Raw genomic sequence first — 22,901 nt, 5'->3', positions numbered from 1 at the left:
GCAAGGAATGTAGCAAGCTGCACTCTCTAAACACAGCCCCCACCTCCTCCACCACTCCACCCACCAGATACTTGCATTCCAGGCAGCCCTGGAGGAGGCTGGCACTAGCTGGGTGGGAGAGTGGAGGCAGAGAGGTGCTAGCTGGGGGTGGGAGTGGGAGTAGCTGTCAGGGGTTGAGGGCAGATTTAGAACAGGTGTGGAACCTGGTGTGAGCAGCTGGGAGTGGCCGAAGTTGAAAGAGGTCATTGTTTCTATTCTCATCAGCAAGCCTGCCAGTGACTTTGACCACTAAGAACTGTGGGAAGTGGGGGGCTCTAGCTGGAAGCTCGTGAGTCCACAGTTCTGGGATCCGTTTCCATCTGCTCATTTTACCGGTGAGCTGTAAAGTGCTAAACGTCAGTACCCTCCCCTTCTCTAAACAAGAGGGAAAAAAAAATTAACAGCAGAGGAGGAGATGTTTCACTTCATTTGGCATCCAGCCACCGCCAACTATGCAGGGTGCTCCCTTGGGGGCTGATTAGGGATAGAGAGAAACCCTGCTCTTCACAGCTTTTGGCTGCTTGCAGCTTCCCCGTGAGCATCCAGGCTAGGGCTGGAGGCTGGAAACCAGGTCAGAGCGCAACCTGACTGGCAATGCTCACCAATGCTCACCACGGCCCTGTAACAGGCGCCATAATAGGAAGAGAAGAGGAGCAGAGGAAAGAGTCTGCTCAAGGCTACTTGGCTTATTATGCTCCTGTGGCCCCAGAAAATGAACTCAAATTGGGGGGGTGAAGTTTCAGGAAAGAGTACAACTCAATAAAAGACAACACCTGTTGAAAAATGAATTGACTTTTTTTCTTGTGGATTTCTTGCTTTATTTTTTCCTTTTTGAAAATTTATTTCTTCTTTCGTTTGTTTGGCTTTCCAGGCGGGCTATCACTCTGTAGCCCTGGAGCTCACTATGTAACCCAGGCTGGTCTTGATCTCAAGCAGCCGTGCTTCGGCATAAGTATGAGCCACGATAGCCGTCTAGCAATTAATTCTTTTGTGATGTGGCAATCTGCCTGTCTGTTGTACGCAATTCTATAGACACTTGGAATATAGAACACACAGTGCTTGGGAGCCTTGCTTTCCATGGGAGGCTAGGGAGGATGAGAACTAGGGTTCTTTACAACTTTAGATCTTTGAAACAGAATCCTGCCCATTTTATAACTTTTGGCATCATTCGTTCATGCCTCTTAGACAGATAGTTGTTCCCAGGTGCTTAGTGGCTGAGACCCAGGAGAGGGTGGGCAATGCAAGGCCTGTAGGTTCTTATGGTTTCATCTGTATGACAGTTGTCCTCCCAGCCACCCAGTGGGCAGAGGATTCTGTGGGGCTCGTTGAAGAGCAGCAGCCAAAAGCCAGGTCCTGGGACAGCACATTCTTTATTGCACTGCAGAGGGGCTAGCTTGGGCTAGCTCGGGCTAGCTCGGGAGTTTTTCAATAACTTCCTAAGGTCTTCAGGAGCTTTGTAGATCTCAAATCCTGAAGGTGGCCCACGAGGTCTTTGCCGTATCTGGTCTAGACTGCTACCTCTCTGAAGGCAAGACAAAGACAGGCCTGGCTCAGGTCCCAAAAGTGTTCTGGAGTTTGGCAATTTGCCTGGCATTCGGCCTGTGCTTGCTAAGTATTTTATGAGAGCAGAAATGGAGGAACAGGGGGTTCTTCTGGCTTTGACAGGAGTAAACTGGACAAGGCAACGTCCCTGAAAGGACCTGAGTAGGGAGGCAGTTTTGAGCTTGACCTTGGACAAGTCTTTGGGTCTCAGTTTTCCATTCATGGAATTGGGCATGATGCCAGGCAGGAGGGAAATCGGCCATGGTTCTGGCTGAACTTTAGGCCTCAAGGGTCCCTGGGCCACAGTCCCGGACACAATATCCATGAATGTCTTGTAGCTGGGCACAGTTACAATCAACTTTCCATGTTGAAAAAGGTGGGGTTCATGAGAGATGGAGGAAAGCAAAGGGTTCCTAGGTTGGGGTGCCTCTGAGCTGAGCGCTGAGGGTGGAAATGACTGGGGAAGCCAGAGATGAAGCAAGATGTGGGAAGGCAAGAGGTTAGACAGTTTGGGAGCAGAAATGGGATCGGCAGGCTCAAAGTGCACCAGGAAAGCCTAACTCCCACCAAGGATGACAAATCTATAAACCTGGGGGTGGGGTGGTGGCTGGCCTGGGAATGGGGCTTGTCAGGCTCAGTCTTGTCTGGGACCTTGTTTGTGTCTGTGTCATCCATGAATTGAGGATGTAATGCCACCTGATCTACGTATAGCACATCATGGGCAGCCCAGGCAATAGATCCTTTTCTTCATTGACTTTGGGTTAACGAGCAGAGAATGGGTGTCTGCTGACCACTTACACAATGTGTGATGAAGTTGCCAGAAAAGTTCTTGAAAAAGCTGTGACACAGTGAGTACTGTGGTTTGAATGAATATGCTTGGCCCAGGGAGCGGCGCTATGAGAAGCTGTGGCCTTGTTGGAGTGGGTGTGGCCTTGTTGGAGTGGGCGTGGCCTTCTTTGAGGGACAGTGTCACTGTGGGGATGGGCAATGAGACCCTCCTCCTAACCTTGTGGGAGACAGTCTTCTCTTAGCTGCCTTGGAAATAAGAGGTGGAACTCTAAGCTCCTCCAGCCCCACATCTGTCTGGATGCTGCCATGCTCCTGCCATGATGTTAATGGACTGAACCTCTGAACCTGTAAGCCAGCCCCAATTAAATGCTGTCCTTATAGGAGTTGCCTTGTTCATGGTGTCTCCTCACAGCAGTAAAACCCTAAGACAATGAAGTATCATAAAGTGATAAAACAAACAAAAAAACCTAAACATGACCTAAACAAGAAAACAAATGTCACCAATTTCCAAGTCTCCGTGAAGCAGAGGGACAGGGGCTCCCGATCTAGGGGAGCCTGTAGTCATGGCCTTGGGTAGAGAAGGGAAGGATGGGTGGTGGAAGAGAAGAGGTTCTGGTCATTTGTGCTGTCCATTGATGAACCACATCCTGGCTTCCACAGCAACGAGGAGAAGAGTGAAGCAGAGAGTGTCACCGTCAAAACTGTGAGCCACCAGGAACCATGCGGTGGGAAGTAGCATGGCGAACATGTGTGACTGGCATGCTTGGAGTCTGACAAGATCTTACTGAAGAATTTTGGGCTAAATCAGCTCTTGTGTGACCCCAGCTGTTCTATGATTTAGAGAAGTGGTTCTCAACTTGTGGGTCATGACCCTCACAGGGGTTGCATTGCAGATATCCTGCATATCAGATATTTTCATTACAATTCATAACAGCAGCAAAATAAAGTGGCAATGAAATCAGGTTGGGGGGATCACAGCATTAGGAAGTTTGAGAACCATTGATTTATAGGCTTTTGGGGGGGTTGGGGAGCAAATTTCTACATTTGCAATGATGATTGTCCATGTGAAAGATTCCTAGATTTCCTCCTGTCGTTCCCAGAAGGTTTATGGCAGAGACAGGTGGAAGCTCCAAAGAGTACATCTGTAAGTCCCACCAAGAGCAAAGAAATCAAGTAAAGGTGTTTCTGATGAGTTTTATTTCAAGGACTTTGGGAAGCCTTTCAAGAAGGCTGACCAAAGCGGGGGCCTGCTGGAAGCTGATGGAGAGGTAAGGACTGTCTCTGAGTGCCTGGGTTTAAGTCAGGACCCTGCCTGCACCCAGGCGCAGTGCCACCTTGGCCTGTTTTAGCCGGGCTTTTCTGGCTGCAGGACTTGAAATCCACTTAGCTAAACTTTCGGTGTGGCCCTTGGGAATCCAGTGGTAGTCACTCAGGCATCGGGGGTAGAAAGTCACTTCTGAGACAGCTATCTTTCCTGTCAGGAGACTTGAGCCATCCTATTTTCTCTGCGTGTTTGTAAAACTCTTTCCCTCCAGTGGCAGTTTTCCAGGGGCCTCCAGGCCTGCTTCCAGACTCCTTTTCCCAGCAGAATTTCCTGCAAGTGCTCACTTTCTGCCCTTTGGGTATTTCAAATTGATAAAACGTTTCAAAATACCCATTCACAATTTTGGGAGGTGGGGGTGTCTGCTTTGATTCCTCTAGCCCCACCCACCATGTGGGAAACCAACCCAGGGCCTCATGCTTACTATGTATGAAAGCCTTCTTTTAAACTATAGCCCCAGTGCAGAAAACATTCTGGCTCTGCTCACCCTGCCGGGTGGCCTGTCTTGAGTACTGTGACGAGATCCAGTCATCCGGGTTGGACCTCTTTAGGATGGAGCCTCTTCGGGATGGTACCTCCATAGAGTATCAGCCCCTGACTCAGGAAGATGCTCGACTTTTGCATGGCACTCCAGCGTCCTCACCCTCATGCTCCATGGTCTCAAAGAGCAGCCGCACCAATGCTGGCCGTCCCTGACCTACTAAGGCCCGAGCCAGGCCCAGGACATCTTCTGTGTGGCCACGCCACACACGCTGCAGCTCTTGGCGCAGGCGTGCTGCCGGATATTTGCTCTGGGCATGTCGCAGCCAGATGTCCACCTCGTACCCCACCTCGTCATCGCTAAGCTGCGCCTGGCTCCACTGGGCAAGCAGTGCCTCGAGCAGGCAGCCGAAGCCCTCAGTATGGCTGGATCCCTCGTCATCCAGTTCTACTGCACGCTTGAAGCAGGTCGCAGCGTTGGCGTCTTCACCCTGGACTCGTAAGCATTTGCCACGCAACAGTTGCAGCTCGGGTAGCGTGTTGCCTAGCTCCAACTCACCAGCCTTCGCCAGGAAGACCAGAGCCTGGTTGAGTGCAGCCTCATCCACTGCCAGCAGCTCCCGCATGGCATCCACGCCCATGTAATAGTAAACCTGGGGGCGGGGAGAGGGACCTGAAAATGACAGGCTGTACAGGGTTCTAATCCCAACCCTCCACACCTAGCCTTACTCCCTTGAACAAGCCCTTCCATGTACAATTATATGTGGTCACCTCTGATAGTCCTTCCCTGAGCACAGCATGGACTGACTGCTAAGATGGGTAGAGAGGGTTGGAGAGGGAGGCTTCTGAACCCATACACACATTATTACATCCACTCCACAGGGCACTGGAGAGGAGGACAGGGTGGTCCCCATTTACTCCATTCTGTCCTTGGAGCCCAGGCAGCCCTTGTCTTTCTTACCTGACTGATATCTAGGTAGGTCCTGAGGCCTGGGCACACCTTGACCACTTCCTCAAGGTCAGCTTTGGCACAGGCCAGGTGGTTCCTGTCAGGCATACCCCCGAGCCCCACCTTGGCACGTTCCAGGTCATGGACATAGGCTCTGATTCGGACCTGCAGCAGAGGGGTAACTTAGAGGAAGCACTCCACACAAGACATCTGCCTTTTATTTTATCTAACGAAGAAGCTGGGTTGCTTCTCAGCAGTGACCAGGGACATCCTGAGTGGCTGCAGAAAGCCTGAGTTCTGTGTGAGCTAGGGTAACCACTCCCCGTTCTGGACCTGTCTCTCTGCTTCTTTAGTGAGGAGCTGGATGGAGAACATTCATTAATTCATCCATTTATTCAGTCCCCCCCTTCCCAATCAGCTGGAGGAAGTTTCGTATCTTCCAAACGTCATTTTCTAAGCTGAAAACTTAGCAATTCACACAACAATATGTCAGTCACTGAGGAGACAGCGGGAAACAAAAGGGCGAAGCTTCTGCTCTGGCCTTGTTGTTAGAAGGGAGAATAATAAGCACAATAAATAGTGAACAGCATGTTATGTGTTAGGAAGGGAAAATAAAACAGGAGGGAACAGAAAATCCTGGCAAGTACTTTGACAATTTCATTAAGAGGTCACTAGAAGGAAGCTGAGGTTGTGTCAGGCCCCTAGGCAGGGCCAACTGGCTATCTCTGAGGAGAGTACTAAGGTGGAGACCCAGGCCAATGAGCTGGAAGAAAGCAAGAGAGTGTTAGGCAGAGCTATCCCGCTAGATCTGGGCTCCTGGGTCACACCACAGGCTGAAGCTTCCACCTTGACCTGTCTATCCCTTCTGTCATATTCCTTCTTGCTCTGGTCATCTGAGTAGCAAGTGTGACCTTGGGAGCCACAGGGAGCAGAGGGAGGAAATATAGCTGTCATGCTCACAAAGTGAATGCCAAACCCGAGGAAGCTGGCTGCCTCCCCCTGCCACGCCGCATCTGCAGACTGGCATTTGTCTTCCCTCCCCGAGGATTCTTGGGAGGGCTAAAGCAGAGCACAGAGTGAAAGGTTTCTAGAGTACTACCTTCTGGCTTTACAGTGAGCGACCTTATGCTCAGTAACAGCTTTATCAACTGCAAGGAAGACCTTTCTGTTTTTCTCCACAGAGACCAGACTAGTAGCCCATTGACTACCAGGTCAGGTGAAAGGTAGTGAAGAAGATGAGGGGTGGGGGTAGGGGGTCCTTACTGACTTGGAGAAAAATGATTTCAAGGCTGCCGATGTGGCCTCAAGCAGCTGGGTTCTGGGGGGCAGGGGGGTGGGGATGCCAGAGGCAGAGCTGGGTCCAGCAAGGAGACCCAAGGGAGGCAACTCTCACCTCAGGGTGTGACTGCCGGCATTGAGGACACGGTGCAGCCCTTCTCTCAAGAGAGTGAAGCTGCTAAATAACCTAATTGGTCAGTCAGAAGAGATCTCGTCAGATGTGCCAGCTTCCATGTTTATGTGCAGCACCAAACTGGAGTCTCTTAGCTCAAAGCATTGTCAGGCGCTAAGACGCTTCCCAAGCCCTCCATCACGAAGGTTCCAGGGTTCTGGCACCAGGGTCTTTGCTACTCCATTTGGCCTCTTATTCCTGATGGCAGGATGGGGTGGCAGGATGGGGTGGGGCTGCAGCTGACTCACCTTGGCCCTGGTGCAGTACGCCTGCCAGTTGAGCTGTGGGTCTGTAAGCACGGCCAGGGCCATGTTGCAGGTTCCTATGGCCATATCCTGTTTTCCCAGGAAGTGGAAGATTTTGGCCAGGCGATTCAGGATGGGAGGCTGGTTCTTGGCGATCTCAATAGCCTAAGAAGGGAGGGAGGGAGGAAGGGATAAGGCATAAAGCTGTGCCACTGCAGCCATAGTTCCCACCCACCCTCGGCCAGCATCCACCTGGTTCAGTCATCCAGCAACCATGGAGGACCCTAGACTTCCAGGCAAGGATACCAGCCCCCAACCCCTTGGAGTCTAGCTCACTGGCACAAGCTCAAGCCTTTCTTCCTCTGTAATGGGGCTGGTAAGGGGTGGGAGCAGGGACAGCCTCTTTCTCTCTCCTCATGCTTATAGGGTTTCTAGCTGAGCCAAGCTCTCCTTGGCAATGTTGGAGTTGATCTAAGTGACTTGTCTCAGGGTTGCTTGGCCTGAGAGCATAGCCAGTAAGGAGACCTAGCATCTCCACTAAGCTGCTGGGGGTGAGAGAGAGGAAACAAGGCCGAGGGAAAGGTGTGGATACAGGCCCCCCAGAGGAACTGTTCTAGGCCCATTTCAAGGCTGGGGGGCAGGGGACAGGCTTTGGCCAGTTAGGCAGAACAGAGCAGGCATGGGAGAACACTTTTGCTTTGGGTAGGGAGAGATGGAGATGGAGGGCTGAAGTCCTTCCTGAGTGGGTCACACAGCGGGGTCAGCCCAGAGGGGTCAGCAGAGGGCTTTGGGGGAGATGTAGGAGATACAGTTTGCAAAGGAAGTGTACCCAGGCCACATACATACCTTGCCAAAGCAGTCCAGGGGCTCCGTGCCCGAGTACCCACATTCATGGACACCCATGGGGGTGGTGGAGAAGGTGTCTTTCCTCTCCAGTAGCATGCCAATATAGCACCAGGCCAGAGCTGGGCGAGGGCAAGAGAGGGTTTTAGGGAGCAGTCGGGGGCTGGGAGAGCCCCGGTATGGATGGGGGATCTCCTCCTCTGCAGGAATTAGCCCCCATGAAGACAAAGGGAAATAGGCAGGGACAAGGAGGAAAAAGGTGCAGGGAGGATGTAGGACACCAAGGGTGTGGCATGATTTGTTCTAGTGTGTACTCTGTGTCCTAGATGTCATACTCACGTAGGAGATGTTATTTCAGGGTTTTAGCTCTCCTGGCCTCTAGTGTGTATGTGTGTGCATATGTGTCTGTGTTTGTATGTGTGTGTCTGTGTGTCTGTCTATGTTTGTGTATGCCTGCATCTGTGTTTGTGTGTGTGTGTGTGTGTGTGTGTGTGTGTGTGTGTGTCTGTGCATGTGTCTGTTTGTGGGTATGGGTGTGTGCCTGTGTGTTTATGTGTGTGTATATATCTGTGTATATGTCTGTGTATATGTCTCTGTGTTTGTGTGTCTGTGTGTGTTCCTGTGATTACTGTTTGGCCTTAGAACAAATGACACACCTGTCTCCAACATAGCCTCTTCCCTAACCACAGGTGGGGGTGGAAGGTGGCAGGCACATGTGCTACACAATCCAAGATACGGGTCCATGTCATGGCCTGCTTGGTGGGTTTGGTTTGGTTTTGTGGCAGACTTACCATGCAGCACAGGCTAGCTTAGCACTCTGGGCCTTCCTGCCTCAGTTTCCTGACTATAGAAGCAAAAGGCTCCAACTAATAGCAAAATCCCTTTACAGTCTAGCCACAACCTTTGCAGCCTGGCCTCGAGTGACCCGTAATGGCTAATCCCCAAAGATTCCAGGGCTCCTCACATCAATGGCCACTCTCAAAAACAACTTACCGTAAAGGTTACCACTAAACCAGATGACACAAGGCACAGCCACTCCACCTACACAGGCTACCCACACAGATGGCTCATGAAACAGGCTGACTAACACACCCCTCAACTGCTAAAAAGAAACTCTCTCTCAGTGGCTAATCTGTCTGGAAGCTTCCCTGCCTTTTCCTTGAAGTATATTTCAATTGGTTCTCTCTGCCCGTTTCCGTGCCAGTGAGTTAGTTGTTTTACTGCTGGCATTCAAGCCTTCTAGATGTTGCTTCACATGCCGCTCGGCACTGGGACCAGAGTCTGGTGTCACACCAGGGACTGATATACCCTGGAGTTGCTTCATTTATTGGGGCAAGGAGCCTGGGCTTCCTTGGGTAAGCAATAGGACTGTGAGGTGAGCCAGGGTGAGGCAAAATGAGAGACAGGGCTAGAGGCAGACAGAACTATTGCCAGGTGCAGGACGGCAGGACTCCCTGCCTGGAGTGCCCACCTTGGTGTCGGGAGTCTGAGGACTTGAGGACTTCCCCAAGCAGGGTCAGAGTCCGGTTGAAGGCTGGCAGCCTCTTCTGCTCCTCACTGCCCATCTCCAGAAAGATGCCATCCAGCCTATGGGCAGGAAAGGGTTGTGGTCCCTATCTGCCCCTCCCAGCCATCCCCAGAATGTTGCAACGATGCCCATAGGTTCCTTGCCATGGGAAGGCCTGCCCACCTCTGCTTCCAGGCCACACCCCTCCCACATCCCCAACCCATCTCCAGTCAGGCCTGACCTGATGAAGAGTGTTGCCATGGTGAAGTACCAGCTCCTTTTCTCTTCTATCGGGATCTAGGAAGCAGAGAATGGCGTGCCACATGGCGGTTATTGAGATACCCAGGTTGTTGTCTGCAAGGCCCTGAGCTTGTGAGCTTGAACTTGAAGAGGCAACAGGTATAGCCAGGAGGCCTTTGACCTTCATCAGCCTGATGACAGTGCCTTGCTGGGCAGCCTTAGGCAAACTGCTTCACCTCTCTGATCAAAGGGCATTGGAGACTAGCCACATGAGTCCCCCAGTGAAGTAGTCATTCCAGAGTGGGTGTGGAATACCGTTTCCCTTCCTCAGCTAGCTCCACCATCCTGGCTCCCCCAGCCTGGGGCTCTGACCAGCTGAGACCTTCCTTCCAGTTATCCCCCACCCCCCTTCCCACACAGGGTCTCAAGAAAGCCTTCCAGGGAATGTTAAGTTGAGTCTGTTCAGCTCAGCCTCACCCGGCCTCCCTGAATATTTTCTCATTATTATTCTTGCCAACTTCACTGTGCATTTAGACTGACTTGGGCACTGGATAAAATATTTATGCTGCTATTTAAGGGAGTAGCTCCTCCTGCCTTGGGAAGGAATTTTAATGAAAACCAATAAAATCCCCAGTGCATAACGGCAACTCTGCCTCTGGCTCTTGACCCTCCCTCCACATTCATCTCCCCATCCCTTCTTCTGCCTTCCCAGCTCAGGAGCTCCCTCCCCCTCACTATCCCTACCCCCACCCCTTTACTCCAGCAGCATTCAAATCAGCTAGCATTTCTGAGTACCTCTGAGGTGCTGTAGGGATGTGGCCTCAAATGACAGTGAACCCTGACAATACCAGGCTCACAAGCTGGCTGGGGACACAGGCTGGGTATGGACAGAGCTGGTGTGTGTGCCAGGGTTCTCATGCAATTGTCTGAATCTCACAGCAAACCCAGGGCCTAGCTGATAGCCCCATTTTACAGGGGAATACAGTGAGGTGCAGAAAGGGAAAGCGATGTGTCCAGGACAGCACAGATGGAGACGGTGGAGCTGGGGATCTGATGTTTGTTTAGCTCCACAGCCCATGCTCTGGTCACCAGGCCACACTGTCAAACCCTGGAGGAGGAGTAGAGTCTGATGAAGGCCCTGAGAGTAGCCCTGGCTGTCCTGGAATTCTCTCTGTAAACCAGGCTGGCCTTGAACTCAGAGATCCACCTGCCTTTGCCTCCCAAATACTGGGATTAAAGGAGTGTGGCATTACTGCCTGGCTGGAGGATATATTTTCAAGCTGGGTTTTGAGAAGGTTGTGGCACTTTAGAGAGTGGGACAGGGACTAGGGTATCTGGTGGGAAGGAGGCTGGCTTGAGCGGATGCATGGGATGTATGGGAATGAGTCACCTGGAGAGCACAAGAACATTGTGTGTGTGTGTATGTGTGTGTGTAGGAGATATCACGAATCTGAGCTCCAGAGTGGTGTGACAACATACTGGATAGCGCCAGGAAACCTAACTCCTAGAGAGGCCTGTGTGTTTCTTAGCTTGTGTTCCCTCTGATTTTTTGCATGGTACAAGGCTGGGCAGTGAAAACAGGAGAGTGAAGGTGGGTCCCATCTTGAAGGAATTTGGCCTGGCAGGGAAGCCAGGTGTAAATACACAATTAGAGTGGAAAGGACATAGGAGCCATGGGAGACTGTGGGAGATATCCTCTCTAACCCAGAAGTTTCTCTAAGAGAAGAGGCACTAGAACAGACTCCTCAAGAAGAGAGGGAGCCATCCAGAGGGATATAGTGAGAAAAACTATTCCAGGCAGATTGAGCATTGTGGGCAGAAGTTCAGAGATGTAGGGGAGTGGTGTGTGGTGTCTACAGTGGCCAGGGCTGGAACCCCCAGCCAGGGAGTTGGGGAATCAGCGGGGAATATCAGGAAGGTCCATAATACCAGGCTTAGAATTCAGAGCTTATCTGTGGGTCAGTGGGGAGCCATAGCAGGGGTTAGAGCTGGGTAGTGCCAGCCCCACACTTCCTTCCATGACCCCGTGATAAGAGATGAGGCCAACACAAGAGCTGATGGGATGGATTCTGGCTTGGAGTGAGCAGATCAGAGGCTGGTGGCTCGCACACCTGAGTGGTCCAACTGGGTGACTCCAGGGATGAATACTTAGGGGCTGCATCCTAACTGCAAAGGAGAATAGTGCTACACACCTGTGGGGCCTGTGAGGGCGGGTCCCTCCTAGGGCAAACACTCATTCCATCTCTCCTAGTGTAGGCTGGCCTGGGGGTGCTTTGTCCAGTGTAATCTGTTTCAATATCCCTAAGAGCCATATGGTTTCAGGGCCTGGAGCCTGATGATATCCCACCTGTCCCTATTCCCCCTTATCTAGGGCTACAAGGCATCTTCCTTACTTCCATAGGACCCCAGTGTTGGGTGTGTTGTCTGTTTTGTTTTGCTTTGCTTTGAGACAGTGTCTCAGTATGTACCCTAGTCCTGGACTTGTGTAGCCCAGGGTAGCTTCAGATGAGTAATCCCAATCCCTGCCTTCGGGCAGAGCTCTTTTTGCTGAGTAGACACTCTTTTCATTGGCATTCAGGTCCAAAAAAAGTTAAACTATTCCCTCAAAGCACATGGTTTGTGAATGGCAGAGCTGAGAGTTAAACTCCTTCCATGGTCCTAGTTCCAGTCTTTCCCACAACACCGTTAGCTCCTTATTCTATATCCAGGGTCACTGAGACCAGAGAGGTGTGGTGACTCCACATGAGTTAATACCAAGGTTTACAAGTCACCGCTTGTAAACCCCACCGCTCTGCTCACTGTCAACCCCATTACTGTTTTCACGATGGAAGCAATATCACCACCTGGTGGTAGGGTCTCTGAATTGCAGGAGCAGCTTCTACGCTTTTTTTTCTCTCCTACACTCCAAATTTGGAGACTAAACTGATTTTCAAAAATGTAGCTAATCTGAATGGCACATGTGAGAGATCTCAAATGTAGCCCTAAGCAGAACATACTTGTGAGTGAACTTCAGGCTGAGGGCGGGCTTTTGAGTTACGGATAGGGTTAGTGGCCATGGGTGGAGGCCTCGGAGTGCCGCTGGGTTTTCAGCTTCTTCTGGATGCTGTTTCCGCCACAGTACAATGCCAGCTTGAAAATAGCCTGTCTCTTTAAAAATCCTGGCTGTTTTGGAAGTAGCAGCTGAAGCTGTTACCAGGGGCAACCTGGCAAGCCACAGTGCATTAAATTAAACAGGCCTGTGACTGCCGGTGTGCTCCTGCCGAGAGGAGGGGCTGCTTGCCTCTCTCCTGCAGCAGAACCTCAGCAGGCGGGCAAGGCGCAGAGCTTCAGGGTTCCCAGCTCCCAGGGGCTGTGGGTTTAGGCAGCCTGGGAGGAGTTTCTGGGACTGCCCGGTATCGGATCTGGGTGGGACACCCTGCACTCAATCATTAGTCCCCTGAAGCTCTGACAGCAGCCAGCCAGCATCAGAGCCTTGGCCACAGGCTGGACTCCATCCTGGGGCAGATTCTCAGGAAGGAATCGCAGGAGACCCAGTCCGCGTGTACAGTCACCCTGGGACTAATGAGGTACACGTGAGAGTGAGATAGACGCTGGGGCTTCCCTGAGCATCAGCCTCATGCTCCTCTGAGTCTCTTGTCATTTTGCTCCTCCTGAGATGGGGGAAGCAGGTGGAAAGCCGTGGAGGCTACAGGTCTCACCTGCTCTATCAGGCCGCTTCTCATTTCAAGTTCACATTTCCCCCACAATATCGAACCAACCGCAAAGAGCTGGGATCCAAACAGTGGCTCCCACTTGCAGAACACACTCAGCTTAGTTAGGGCTGAGTGGATGGGGGAGTGAGATTCATTACCAGCAGATGGGGAAACTGAGGCAAGATAGTGTCCTCAAAGCCTGGACTGAGACTCACTCCTGTCACTATTTAACTCCCCCAGCCCCACCCTGTTTAAGGAGAAAGGGTCTTACTGCACATTCTGGGCTAGCCTAAAGCTTGAACTCCTCCTCCATCTCCTTCAGGATTATAGGGATGCATCACCACACCAGCCTAGCTCTTTATTATATTGATGGTCAAACCAATAAGGAGCATCCCTGACCTATGGCCTCTTCCTCAGCTCCTGCCTCCAGGTTCCTGCTGTTTCAGTTCCTGTCCGGACTTCCTTTGATGCTGAACAGGGTTACGGATGTGTGAACAGAATAAACACTTTCCTCCCCAACTTGCTTTTTGGTCAAGGTGTTTCACAGCAGCGATAGAAACCCTAAGACATTTGATTTATGTTTGTTTGGTTTTTGTTTTGTTTTGAAACAGGGTTTCATACTGTAATCTAGGTTGGCTTCAAACTTGTGGCAATCCTCCTGCCTCAGTCTGGTATACTAGGATCACTGTATGAGCTACCAGGCCTGACTTAGAAAGGCAAACTCTTGACTCACTCCTCTGTGGCTTAGGGGTGTGGCTCAGGGGGCCCTGTGCTTACAGCCCTCTCTACTGTGCTAAGTTTGAAAGCCATTGGCTGGATTGGCAGGGGGTGGAGTGAAAGTGGGATGGCAGGTCTGCCCTTTTTTAATGGGCCAAAGGATCAGACCCTTTCTCCTCCAGGAAGCCTGAAGATCTTGCCTCTGTGGTTCGTGGGTAAGGGACATAGACAGGTGACCTGGCAGTAGGGGAATAGGATTCACTGTCCCAGGGCAGGTTTGTGTTAACTCAGGCCTGTCCATTTGTGGTACCTCAGGGGTCCAGAGACAAAAATGGATTCTGTTGTTTTGTTTTGTTTTTTTTTTCTCACTAACCCCACAGTTTACAGAACCACAGGCTTCTGATTAGAATGGGTGGTCAGCTGGTTTCTCAGATAGTATTTGCCTGGCAGGGTGAACTTTGTCCTGGCAGCTGCTCCTACATTCCAGGGAGGCCCCTGAGCTGACTAATGGTCTCCTGGGAGGGGACTGATGGAACGCTTCCGGGTCACTGGGTACAGTGGTACCTGCTTCTCACAGCAGCCTCAGAAGGTATAGTGTCTTCCTCACAGGAGTTAGAAAACAGCCTAAGAGCCACAGCTCAACACCACAGCCAAGGCAGAAGAGCCAGGATTCAGGTTCTGATCTACCTCTTTCAAAAACCGGTCTTTCAGCTGCTGGAAATAGTTGCAAGGTGTCGGACCTGCCTAGGAATGTGTCCTTTCAGCAGAAGTGGAATGTTTTCCACGGTGACAGACAGGGCCAGAGCATGGGGGACAGGAAGAGGTTCTTCCAGCCCTGCCGGGGTACTAGTGTTCTCATTTCCCTGCCTCAACAGGTATATGGAGTAACAGAAATGTGAGGTCCCCTGCTCCAACTAGGGAACCCAGGTCACTGAGCCAGCCTCTGTATCTGTGAGTGTCTACGAAGCTTGAGGCAGGGGTAGCCAATGGGCTGGTGGGAGAGGTTTAGGATTGGGCGTGATGCCTTGGAATGGGTGTCTGTCATCATCCTGGATTCCCCAGAGAATTGCCCAGGGAGGACTTCAAGCTCCCTGCTCTCCCTTAGTCTGTCAAATCTTCAGGCCCTGTGGGTCGTCTTTGCTTCACAAGGTCCCCACACTGAACTGTGAGGAACCACATTTCTATTTCATTGCTGTGTATCTAAGGCAGACTCCACGGTCTGCAGTGGCTGTGGGCCCGAGCGAGTCCTGTGCCCTCTCAGAGAAGAACTGTAAGCCAACTCTCCCCAGCTCCCCAGTGGCTTCACTGTGGATACCGTTTCTTCTGTCAGACATAATTGAGTCAGATGATGCTGAAAACAACTGACCCCTAGGGTCCTGTGTCTTCGGGACTGTGGAGACCCAGCCCTCAAGGTTACCAGATGGGTGGGAAGAGAAGGCGGCGGCAGCCCCAGGAGCAATGAGCAGCAAAGGTGAGTGACTTTTGCTGTCACTGAGGCAGGAATGCTGTACTCTGAGCCCACACACCTGACTTTGGTCCCTCCCTGTCACTCATGGCTGTGTACCTTTGGGTTAGCCTCCACCTCTCAGAGCCTCTGTTCCCTCATGTATGGAACGGTGCTAATAACATGGCATTGCCAGCATTTCTATGAGATCAAGCGAGATGATGATGCGGAAAACCACAAGCATGCTGTGTACCCAGCTCATCAGCCCCTGGCCTGGCTTCCTCCTCCTCTGTTTCTGAACTGAGTCAGAGCACTCAGAACGGTGGAGGTGCGTGTTCCCAACTGTGGCCAAGTGCACACAGGGGTCCTGTGGAAATGTGTGCGCCAGGGATCCAGTGGAGCTGTGTGTGTGCGCCCAACTGCACCCATGTGCACTAGGGATCCTGTAGAGATGTGTGTGTGTGTGTGTGTGTGTGTGTGTGTGTGTGTGTGTGTGTGTGTGTGTGTAGATGATCTTCAGAAGAAGGCAGGAGTGATAAAAGCTACCCGTCTCTTTATAATTTTGTCAAGAAAGAGGAGCCAGCCTAAGAAAGCTAGCTCATCAGTAGAATACTTTGTCTAATACAGTAGCGAGACCCAGCTTCCATCCCCAGGACCACAACCCCAAACCTCGCGACAGGGAGTGAAGAGCAGAGTGCAGACATCCCAAAGACGCTCCTTCTAACACAGGGTTTATGAGTTGACTGACCAGCCCCGCTGTTTTCCTTTGAAGTAAAGGTCAGTAGATGAGCAGACACCACTTTCCAGCAGTCATTTGTCCTCTGGGCTCAAGGAGCTTCCCACTCACCCTGCCTGTCTGCCACAGCCCCTCTTATCAGCGAGTAAACCTACTGTATTACACTAGCTTCGGTAGCCATGGGCTCCCTCCGCTGCTCCTGCAAATGGTGGTGACTCTTAGAGCTGGGGAGTCCTTCTCTCTACTTACCACCCTGAGTACCTCCATCTCCTACCTTCAGTGATTTTCCCAACAAATGGTACTTGGTACTCGCTTATCTGAGATCTCTCAGCACTCCCCAAACCAGATTTTTGAGAGTGCCCATGAGGGGTCTCCCTCTGCCCTACTTTTCTGATTCCAGAGAAAAGCAAAGGCCTTTAGACAAGTTAGCATGGGACTATTCGACTCCCCCTCACTAGCTCAGTACCCTGAGGCAAAATGCTAGCCATGCAAGCCTCAGCTCCAAGTCCCTCAAGTGAACCACAGGGTTCTGCTCGGATGCAGTTGGAAGGTGCCCAAAGTGGGCGGCTATGTGAGGAGGTTCCCAGAAGCAGGTGACATTAGGGTTCTGATGGATGTATTTGCTTTCTAGGCAGAGGGCGGTCGGACTCTGCAAGGGATAAAGCTACATGGGACATCTGGAGAATTATGTTAGAACTGCCATGAAAATCGTGGGAAAACATGGCTAATATGGAGGGTGGGAGCCAGTTTCAGAGGCCTTGTCAGTAGCTCCTGAATCTTCCTGTGATTGCTACAAAATCTCAGGCTGCCTCTTTCTAGCCCCCTTCTCCTGCCGCAGGCCGACTGTCTCTGAAGTCCTCCTGCTCTGTGGGCTCCTGCTGTCGGGCCTTTGTGGATACCATGCTGGCAGTGCCCTCTGCCTACTCCTGTCCGCAGACTGCCATCTCTTCCAGAAGCTTCCACCAGTTACTTCTGTTGGAAAGTAGTACTTCTCTGGAACTTGCTCACTGCTTCTCTATTCCACAGAACCTGGATTTTCCGGGTCACTACTGATGCCAACACTGGGTCTGCACGTGCCACTGAAGTCCACTTCCATTGTCAGGCCCTGGGGAATTGGTTCTGTTTTAGAAAGTGTGCTCTCCTGTGCTCAGTATTTAGAGACTGTCCTGTGCCATGGGACTGGGACCCTAAGCAGCTGTAGAGACATCACTAATTTATTCCTTTGGCTTCTGCTCCTAGAGGAAGGGCTTGGATAAGGTGATTAATGATGGATCTAACATTTGCTTTCTCTGTTGTTCAGGGTCTTCTTAATGTGAGGGCTTCTTCACACAAGGCCTGGTGCACAGCAGGAACCAGATAAATGCAGAGAAATCCAGGAACCACCTTTTGGGCTCCCCGGGGTCTCTCTATTATTTGACAGGATAACCACAAGACATCTCAGGCAGAGATCCAGATCCAGTACTGGCATCTGTGAAGTCTGCATGGAGGCCAGAGACAAGCAGCTTGCTAAAGCCACGCAGCAAACACCAGTATCAGAGCCTCTTAAGCCCAAGGCCCTGCCTGACTCTGATTGCTGCAATCATCACTGTTATCCTATTTACTGAGCACCTATGCCGTCCCGGGTACCTGTGGTGACTATACAGACAGAGAAGAGCTGGTCTCCGTTTGCTACTCCCAAACCTTTGCCCCCCTGACCACCTCTTCTAGGAAGCCTTCCTTCCCCAAACACCTCCTGAGGTCAGCAAAAGACCTTGGTAGCCATAAGACTCCCTTCCAGTGTTATTCCACAGAAACAGCATTGTGGAGAGAGATCTCCCCTGTGGGTGGCCCTGACACTGAGGTTCTGAGCCTTAAACTCCCTCCAGACCTTTTAAGCACCACACTGTTGCTGTGACCTCTGACCATAACCACACTCAACACGCACAGCACTGGCTATACTACCCATGCCCAGTGGCCTGGCATTTGACTTCAAAACTGGTGGTCCCAGCTCACAGCTGTGTTCATGGCTACACCTAGCTTGTGGGTGGAGGAGGCTTCGTAGGTGAGAAAATGGAGGTTCACCTATGGCTATCTCTGTGCAGGCCCTTTCTAGGAACTTTGTAAGCATTGGCTCTTAATTATGTCATCAACCAAATGGTACCACCATTATACTAACGAGAAAAACCTATGACACACATGACGTCATCGTCTCATTTCCCTGAGAGGGAAAGGGTACTTGGAGAGCCCTGTATCGGTTGAGTGGAGCTGGAGAGCTCAGAGAGCCCTAAGCCCAGACTCCCAGCCTAAGGGCCCTCTTGACTTGTACCCTGCACTGCTGTCCTGAGGTCAAGTCCATGCCCTCCAGTGTGGCCTCGCTAAAGTCACCATACCAACATTTCTCTTTAAAGGACTTGCAGGTTTTGGTGGAAAGACACTCAGAATGTGTGTGGGGGCTTCGTGAATGGTGTCATGCCAGAGCATCTCAAGAGAACAATAACATTCCCACATCACTCCCAGCCTCAGTGACAGGCAGCCTCCAGGATGCCCACAGGGAGCCCACCTGCTGGTATTTCTGACCTGTACAACCCCCTTTCTTGCAGTGTAGGCCAGACACAGCGACATGTTTCTAAGAAACAGAAAACAGCCAAAGTATCAACAACCAACTAGGAACCCTACACTGCTGATTATGAACTGATGTGGCTGGAAATGGTCCCAGTCAGGCCAACCTTCAGAGGACACCGGAGCCCCAAGTACTGAGTAGAGCCACACTTAGATCCCATACCCACGGCGCTGCTCAGTCGTAAGTGCTTATTGTATAAGCCGCTTGAGCATAGGACCCTTCATCTGCAGGATAAAGGACAAGTACGCCAGGATCTATTAAGTGCCAGGACCTTTGAGTATCACTGTGTACCCATGACACTGGTTTACGGTGAGAAATCAGATGACCACTGTGCCCCCTCTCAAAACTGTTGAGACTGAGCCGGAGGGACAGGCTAGAGGGACAATTGGAACACTGCTGGGGAAGCTGAGAGGGTGCTGTGACCAGCCTGGAACCACAGAGGCTTCCTTGGAAGGGAAATTTTGAAGCAAGGTACTGCAGGAAGAGGCAGATAAGACAGAGGAAGGAAGAGAGCTATATGGAGCCTGCCCACAGTGGACGGAGTGGTTGTAGGATGAGGTGAAAGCCTGAATGGAGGATGGAGGGCCTTGGATGTCACTCAAACCTAGGAGTCGGGGGTGGGATGGGGTGGTTGGGAGCCGAGTTGAGGATGTAGTCAGTGAGCTGCAGCGACTGTATCAGCAGCATAGTGAAACATGGGGCAGGAGAGCCGAGCTGAGGGTGACCACAAAGTTCAGGCAGGACGTTTCAGAGGCTGGGCTGGCAGAGGAAGGCTAGGGAGGAGAGGGAAGCTCTTATAAACTGAGGCAGTGGCAAATTTTGGGGACTAAACAGAGAGGAGAGAGGAGGAAGAAAAATCCGCCAAGGTTTTGGTGTCTGATTGTACCTCTTACTTGCTGGCAGAGGAGGGAGAAGAAGGGATGTGTTAGCCTGGTTGGAGGATTTGTCTTGGGGCTGAAACAGAAAGCTAGGTAGGCAGCACCCAGGAACGCAAAGCTACCCGGTGACCTGGGCAGGAAATGGTGGCGGGCATCCCAGCAAAGGAAATGAATGACTACAGTCCTTTCAGCACCCACCTGCTGACCGTAGCCCAGCGCTTTGTCGTAGAGTGCGATGCCCGCCTCCAGCACCTGAGCACGCTCCTCTGGACTGGCACAGCCCACGTCGAAGCCATGTGCATATCCCTGCTCCGCCAGGCAGCGGGCAGCGCGGAGCCGGGGGTCTCGGGCATCCTCGGGGTCCCCTGCCAGGCCCATAAGGCTGGCCAGTCGCCCGGCGGACGCTTCCTCCTCTTCCTCCTGGCCCAGCTGCCCGTAGACGTGTGCCAGATTGGCCCAGGCGTTGAGGTTGCCAGGGTCTTTGCGGGCCACTTCCAGGAAATGCTCGCGGGCATCACCCAGCTCCTCCAGGTAGAAGGAAAAGGCTCCCAAGAGGTGACGCACAGCAGGCAGCTGCGGGGTGGCCACCAGCTCCAGTTCCTGCCGCAGACCCTCTCGCTGGAGCTTCAGGTCCCGGGCGCGCAGCTGGGCGGGTGAGCGCGGCTCGAAGTTGAGCTGCATCTCCAAGTGGAAGTGGCCAGGCAGATAGTCCAGTTCGTCGAGAAGTGTGTCCAGGTCCTCAGCTCCGGCCTCAAGCTCCGTCATGGCTGCCCCTGGCTGCCCTGGCCTCCTCTAACTCCCAAGGACAGTGGATGGGGCAGCCCCGGAGGGAGCCCCGCACGCACGGCGGTCCTGGGCACCTCTTGCAAGTGGGTGGCTCCCAGAGCAGACGAAGGGCTCGCCCTGTAGCTGTTTCCGCTTTCGCTGCTAGACAGCAGCATTGCACAAGCAGGTGTGCCTGAAAAACAGGTGTGGTGCATTGCCAAGTGCGAGGCTCACAAACCCAGTAAGTGGCAAAGGCAGATTTCAGCTACTCAGCAGATGAAGAGAGGTTCAGAAAAGAAAGGTGTCAACGTCACAGAACCAGGTAATGCCCAAGGAGACCTGGAACCTCAGGTTGCCCAGGCCGGCCAAGTCCTTCCTCCATTGGCATTGCTCCACCCTCCACACGGAGCTGTCAGGACAGGCCCTTCCAGCTAAGCAAGCCTTGCTCACTCCAGAGCTGTGTGTGTTCTGGAGCCCTTCTGCCAAGCACAGCGGGCCACCGCCCTCCCGTCTTTCTCCAGACTGTGCATCTGGCTTCTCAACTGAATATCTCGGCTCTCCTCTGCTCAGCAGTGGGCCGAGACTGCAAAACTAAGGCGCCTAGATCTACGTTTGTTTCTCCGTCCCTAATAAAGCACAATCCCTTATACTTCGGCTTTTCCTCCTCTGTGACATGCCACAGTTCCCTGTGAAGGACCAGGAGATACATAGGTAAAACTGATGGATGCCTGCCCTGGATATGCGTGGCTTCACTTGTCTGGATCAGTGCCCAGCTGGTCCCACTCCCTGCTCAGAGACTGCTGTCTTCCTGCTCTATGCTATCTCCCTCAGGGGCCATCTGGCTTCTAGCGTCCAGGTTGAACTGGGGTGCCCTGTAGACTAGGCTTTCCAGCATGTCTGACCTTGGACTCTTCCTAACTCATCCTGAGGCTGGGCTCTTGCGGCACCATCCCCCCAACCCCCCCCCCCCCCAGCTCGTCAGAAGGAGACCGGCGTTTTCACCAGAGAAAATAGAGTCAGTTAGTGAATTTGAAGAAACCATGACTTCAGCAATATTTTCAAGTCAAAACAATTGGATGCTGTTTGTACTGATTTTAAATTTGAATGTAATACATTTAATACTTTTTGAAAGCCTTTTAGAATTTGTTTTGATGGTTCCTTTTTTTTATTTGCATTGGTGTTTCACCTGCATATGTGTCTGCGTGAGGGTGTGTTGGATCCCCTGGAACTAGAATTACAGACAATTGTGAGTTGCCATGTGAGTGCTGGGAAATGAACCAAGGTTCCCCTGGTTCCCAGTGCTCTTAACCGCTGAGCCATTGCTCCAGCCCCCATTTAATAGTTTTGAATGCAAAACTTATCATAAGCTGCTGTCCATATCGAGATGAAGCAACCTCTCATTGCATTGAAGTATCAGGAAGGGATTTCCAGAGAGCTTAACTTTCTGACTTTTTTCAGGCTGTGACAGCATATAGTTAATACAAAAATTTCCATTTTGTCCAAAAAAAAAAACCCCCATATTTATTGTGTGTTTGTGTGGTGGGGGAACATCTTGGCGCCCCTATGTAGATCAGAGGACAACTTTCAGAAGTCAGTTTTCGTCCCGTTGCTTTTTTTTTTTTTTTTTTATGCCTGGCTTATCATTTAGCATAATGACTTAAAGCTTCATCCATGATGTATTGTAAGAACTTCTATTTTTAATTTTGTACTTTTTTTCAGACAGGGTCTCTATGTAGTTCAGTTGGCTTCCTAGTTACTATGTAGCCAGAGCTGGTCTAAAATTCTCCTACTGACTCAGGCAGGCAAGTGTTGGGATCACAATGTACACAACCATTGTTGGACAGCATTTCCTCCTTTTTTTTTTTTCTTTTCTTTTTTGTGGAGCTGGGGACCAAACCCAGGGCCTTGCACTTGCTAGGCAAGCACTCTACCACTGAGCCAAATCCCCAACCCCACATTTCCTCCTTTTTAAAGGGTGAGCAACATCTCAAGGTCTGTATTGTCTGTATCTATCAGTCCTGTTTATCCACCATTTCCCCATGGTAAATGCATGGGTTATGGTTATTGTGAATGATGTTGTTACAAGCAGGGCTACAATATACAAATATGTGTTGGCACATCCTAAGGGGGATTGGTGGGTCCTGTGGTAATTCTACATTTAATTCTTTGAGGACCCCCTGTACTGTTCCATAGCAGTAGAACCATTACATCTTCCCATCACCAAAGCTCAAAGTTTCCAACTTCTCTACATCCTTGCCAAGACAAGTCATTTTCTCTAATTTTGTTCATATTAACCATCCTGGTGGGTGGGCTAAGCCTTTCATCTGACTCTAGGAAGATGAGTAAGGGTTGGGAGGGAAGGGAGTAAGCAGGTGGGCATGCGTATCGCAGAAGCTGGGAAAATTGAAAAGGCCAGCAGTTTCTCAATACAACTTAGGGTATCCCTCGGGTAGGCCAGAGCCGTCCATAGGTGGAGCTCACAGAGAGTGGGAAAGAGGTTGCAAAAGATAAGACCTAAAGGCAGTGGCAAAAGCCCCCTCACAGACTCCATCCTGGCTGAGAAGCTTGCCGTAATTGCATTGACAATGGAGTCTGGGTAAGTTGAGCTCTCTTGGGTGTTGAGTCCTGGGTGGGTTGTGTGACCCCGTGCTTTACTAGATGTGAC

At 51.4% G+C, this 22,901-nt stretch overlaps 1 protein-coding gene across 2 annotated transcripts; it reads right to left on the bottom strand.

Annotated features, from left to right (window-relative positions):
* Positions 1-3,550: 3,550 nt before the first annotated feature.
* Ttc22 (tetratricopeptide repeat domain 22) lies at positions 3,551-20,343 on the bottom strand. 2 transcript variants are annotated; one of them, NM_001106671.1, is given in 7 exon segments: positions 3,552-4,824; positions 5,133-5,285; positions 6,819-6,980; positions 7,662-7,780; positions 9,130-9,245; positions 9,407-9,462; positions 19,670-20,343. In NM_001106671.1, coding segments are annotated over 7 exon segments (1,707 nt in total). In that variant the 5' UTR covers positions 20,237-20,343; the 3' UTR covers positions 3,552-4,290.
* Between the last annotated feature and the right edge of the window lie 2,558 nt (positions 20,344-22,901).

This window comes from Rattus norvegicus, chromosome 5, assembly GCF_021556685.1.
Source record: "Rattus norvegicus strain SHRSP/BbbUtx chromosome 5, alternate assembly SHRSP_T2T, whole genome shotgun sequence".
NCBI classification, from domain to species: domain Eukaryota; kingdom Metazoa; phylum Chordata; class Mammalia; order Rodentia; family Muridae; genus Rattus; species Rattus norvegicus.
Note: the sequence above shows the minus strand (reverse complement) of the source record. Positions and strands in the feature narration are given on the sequence as shown.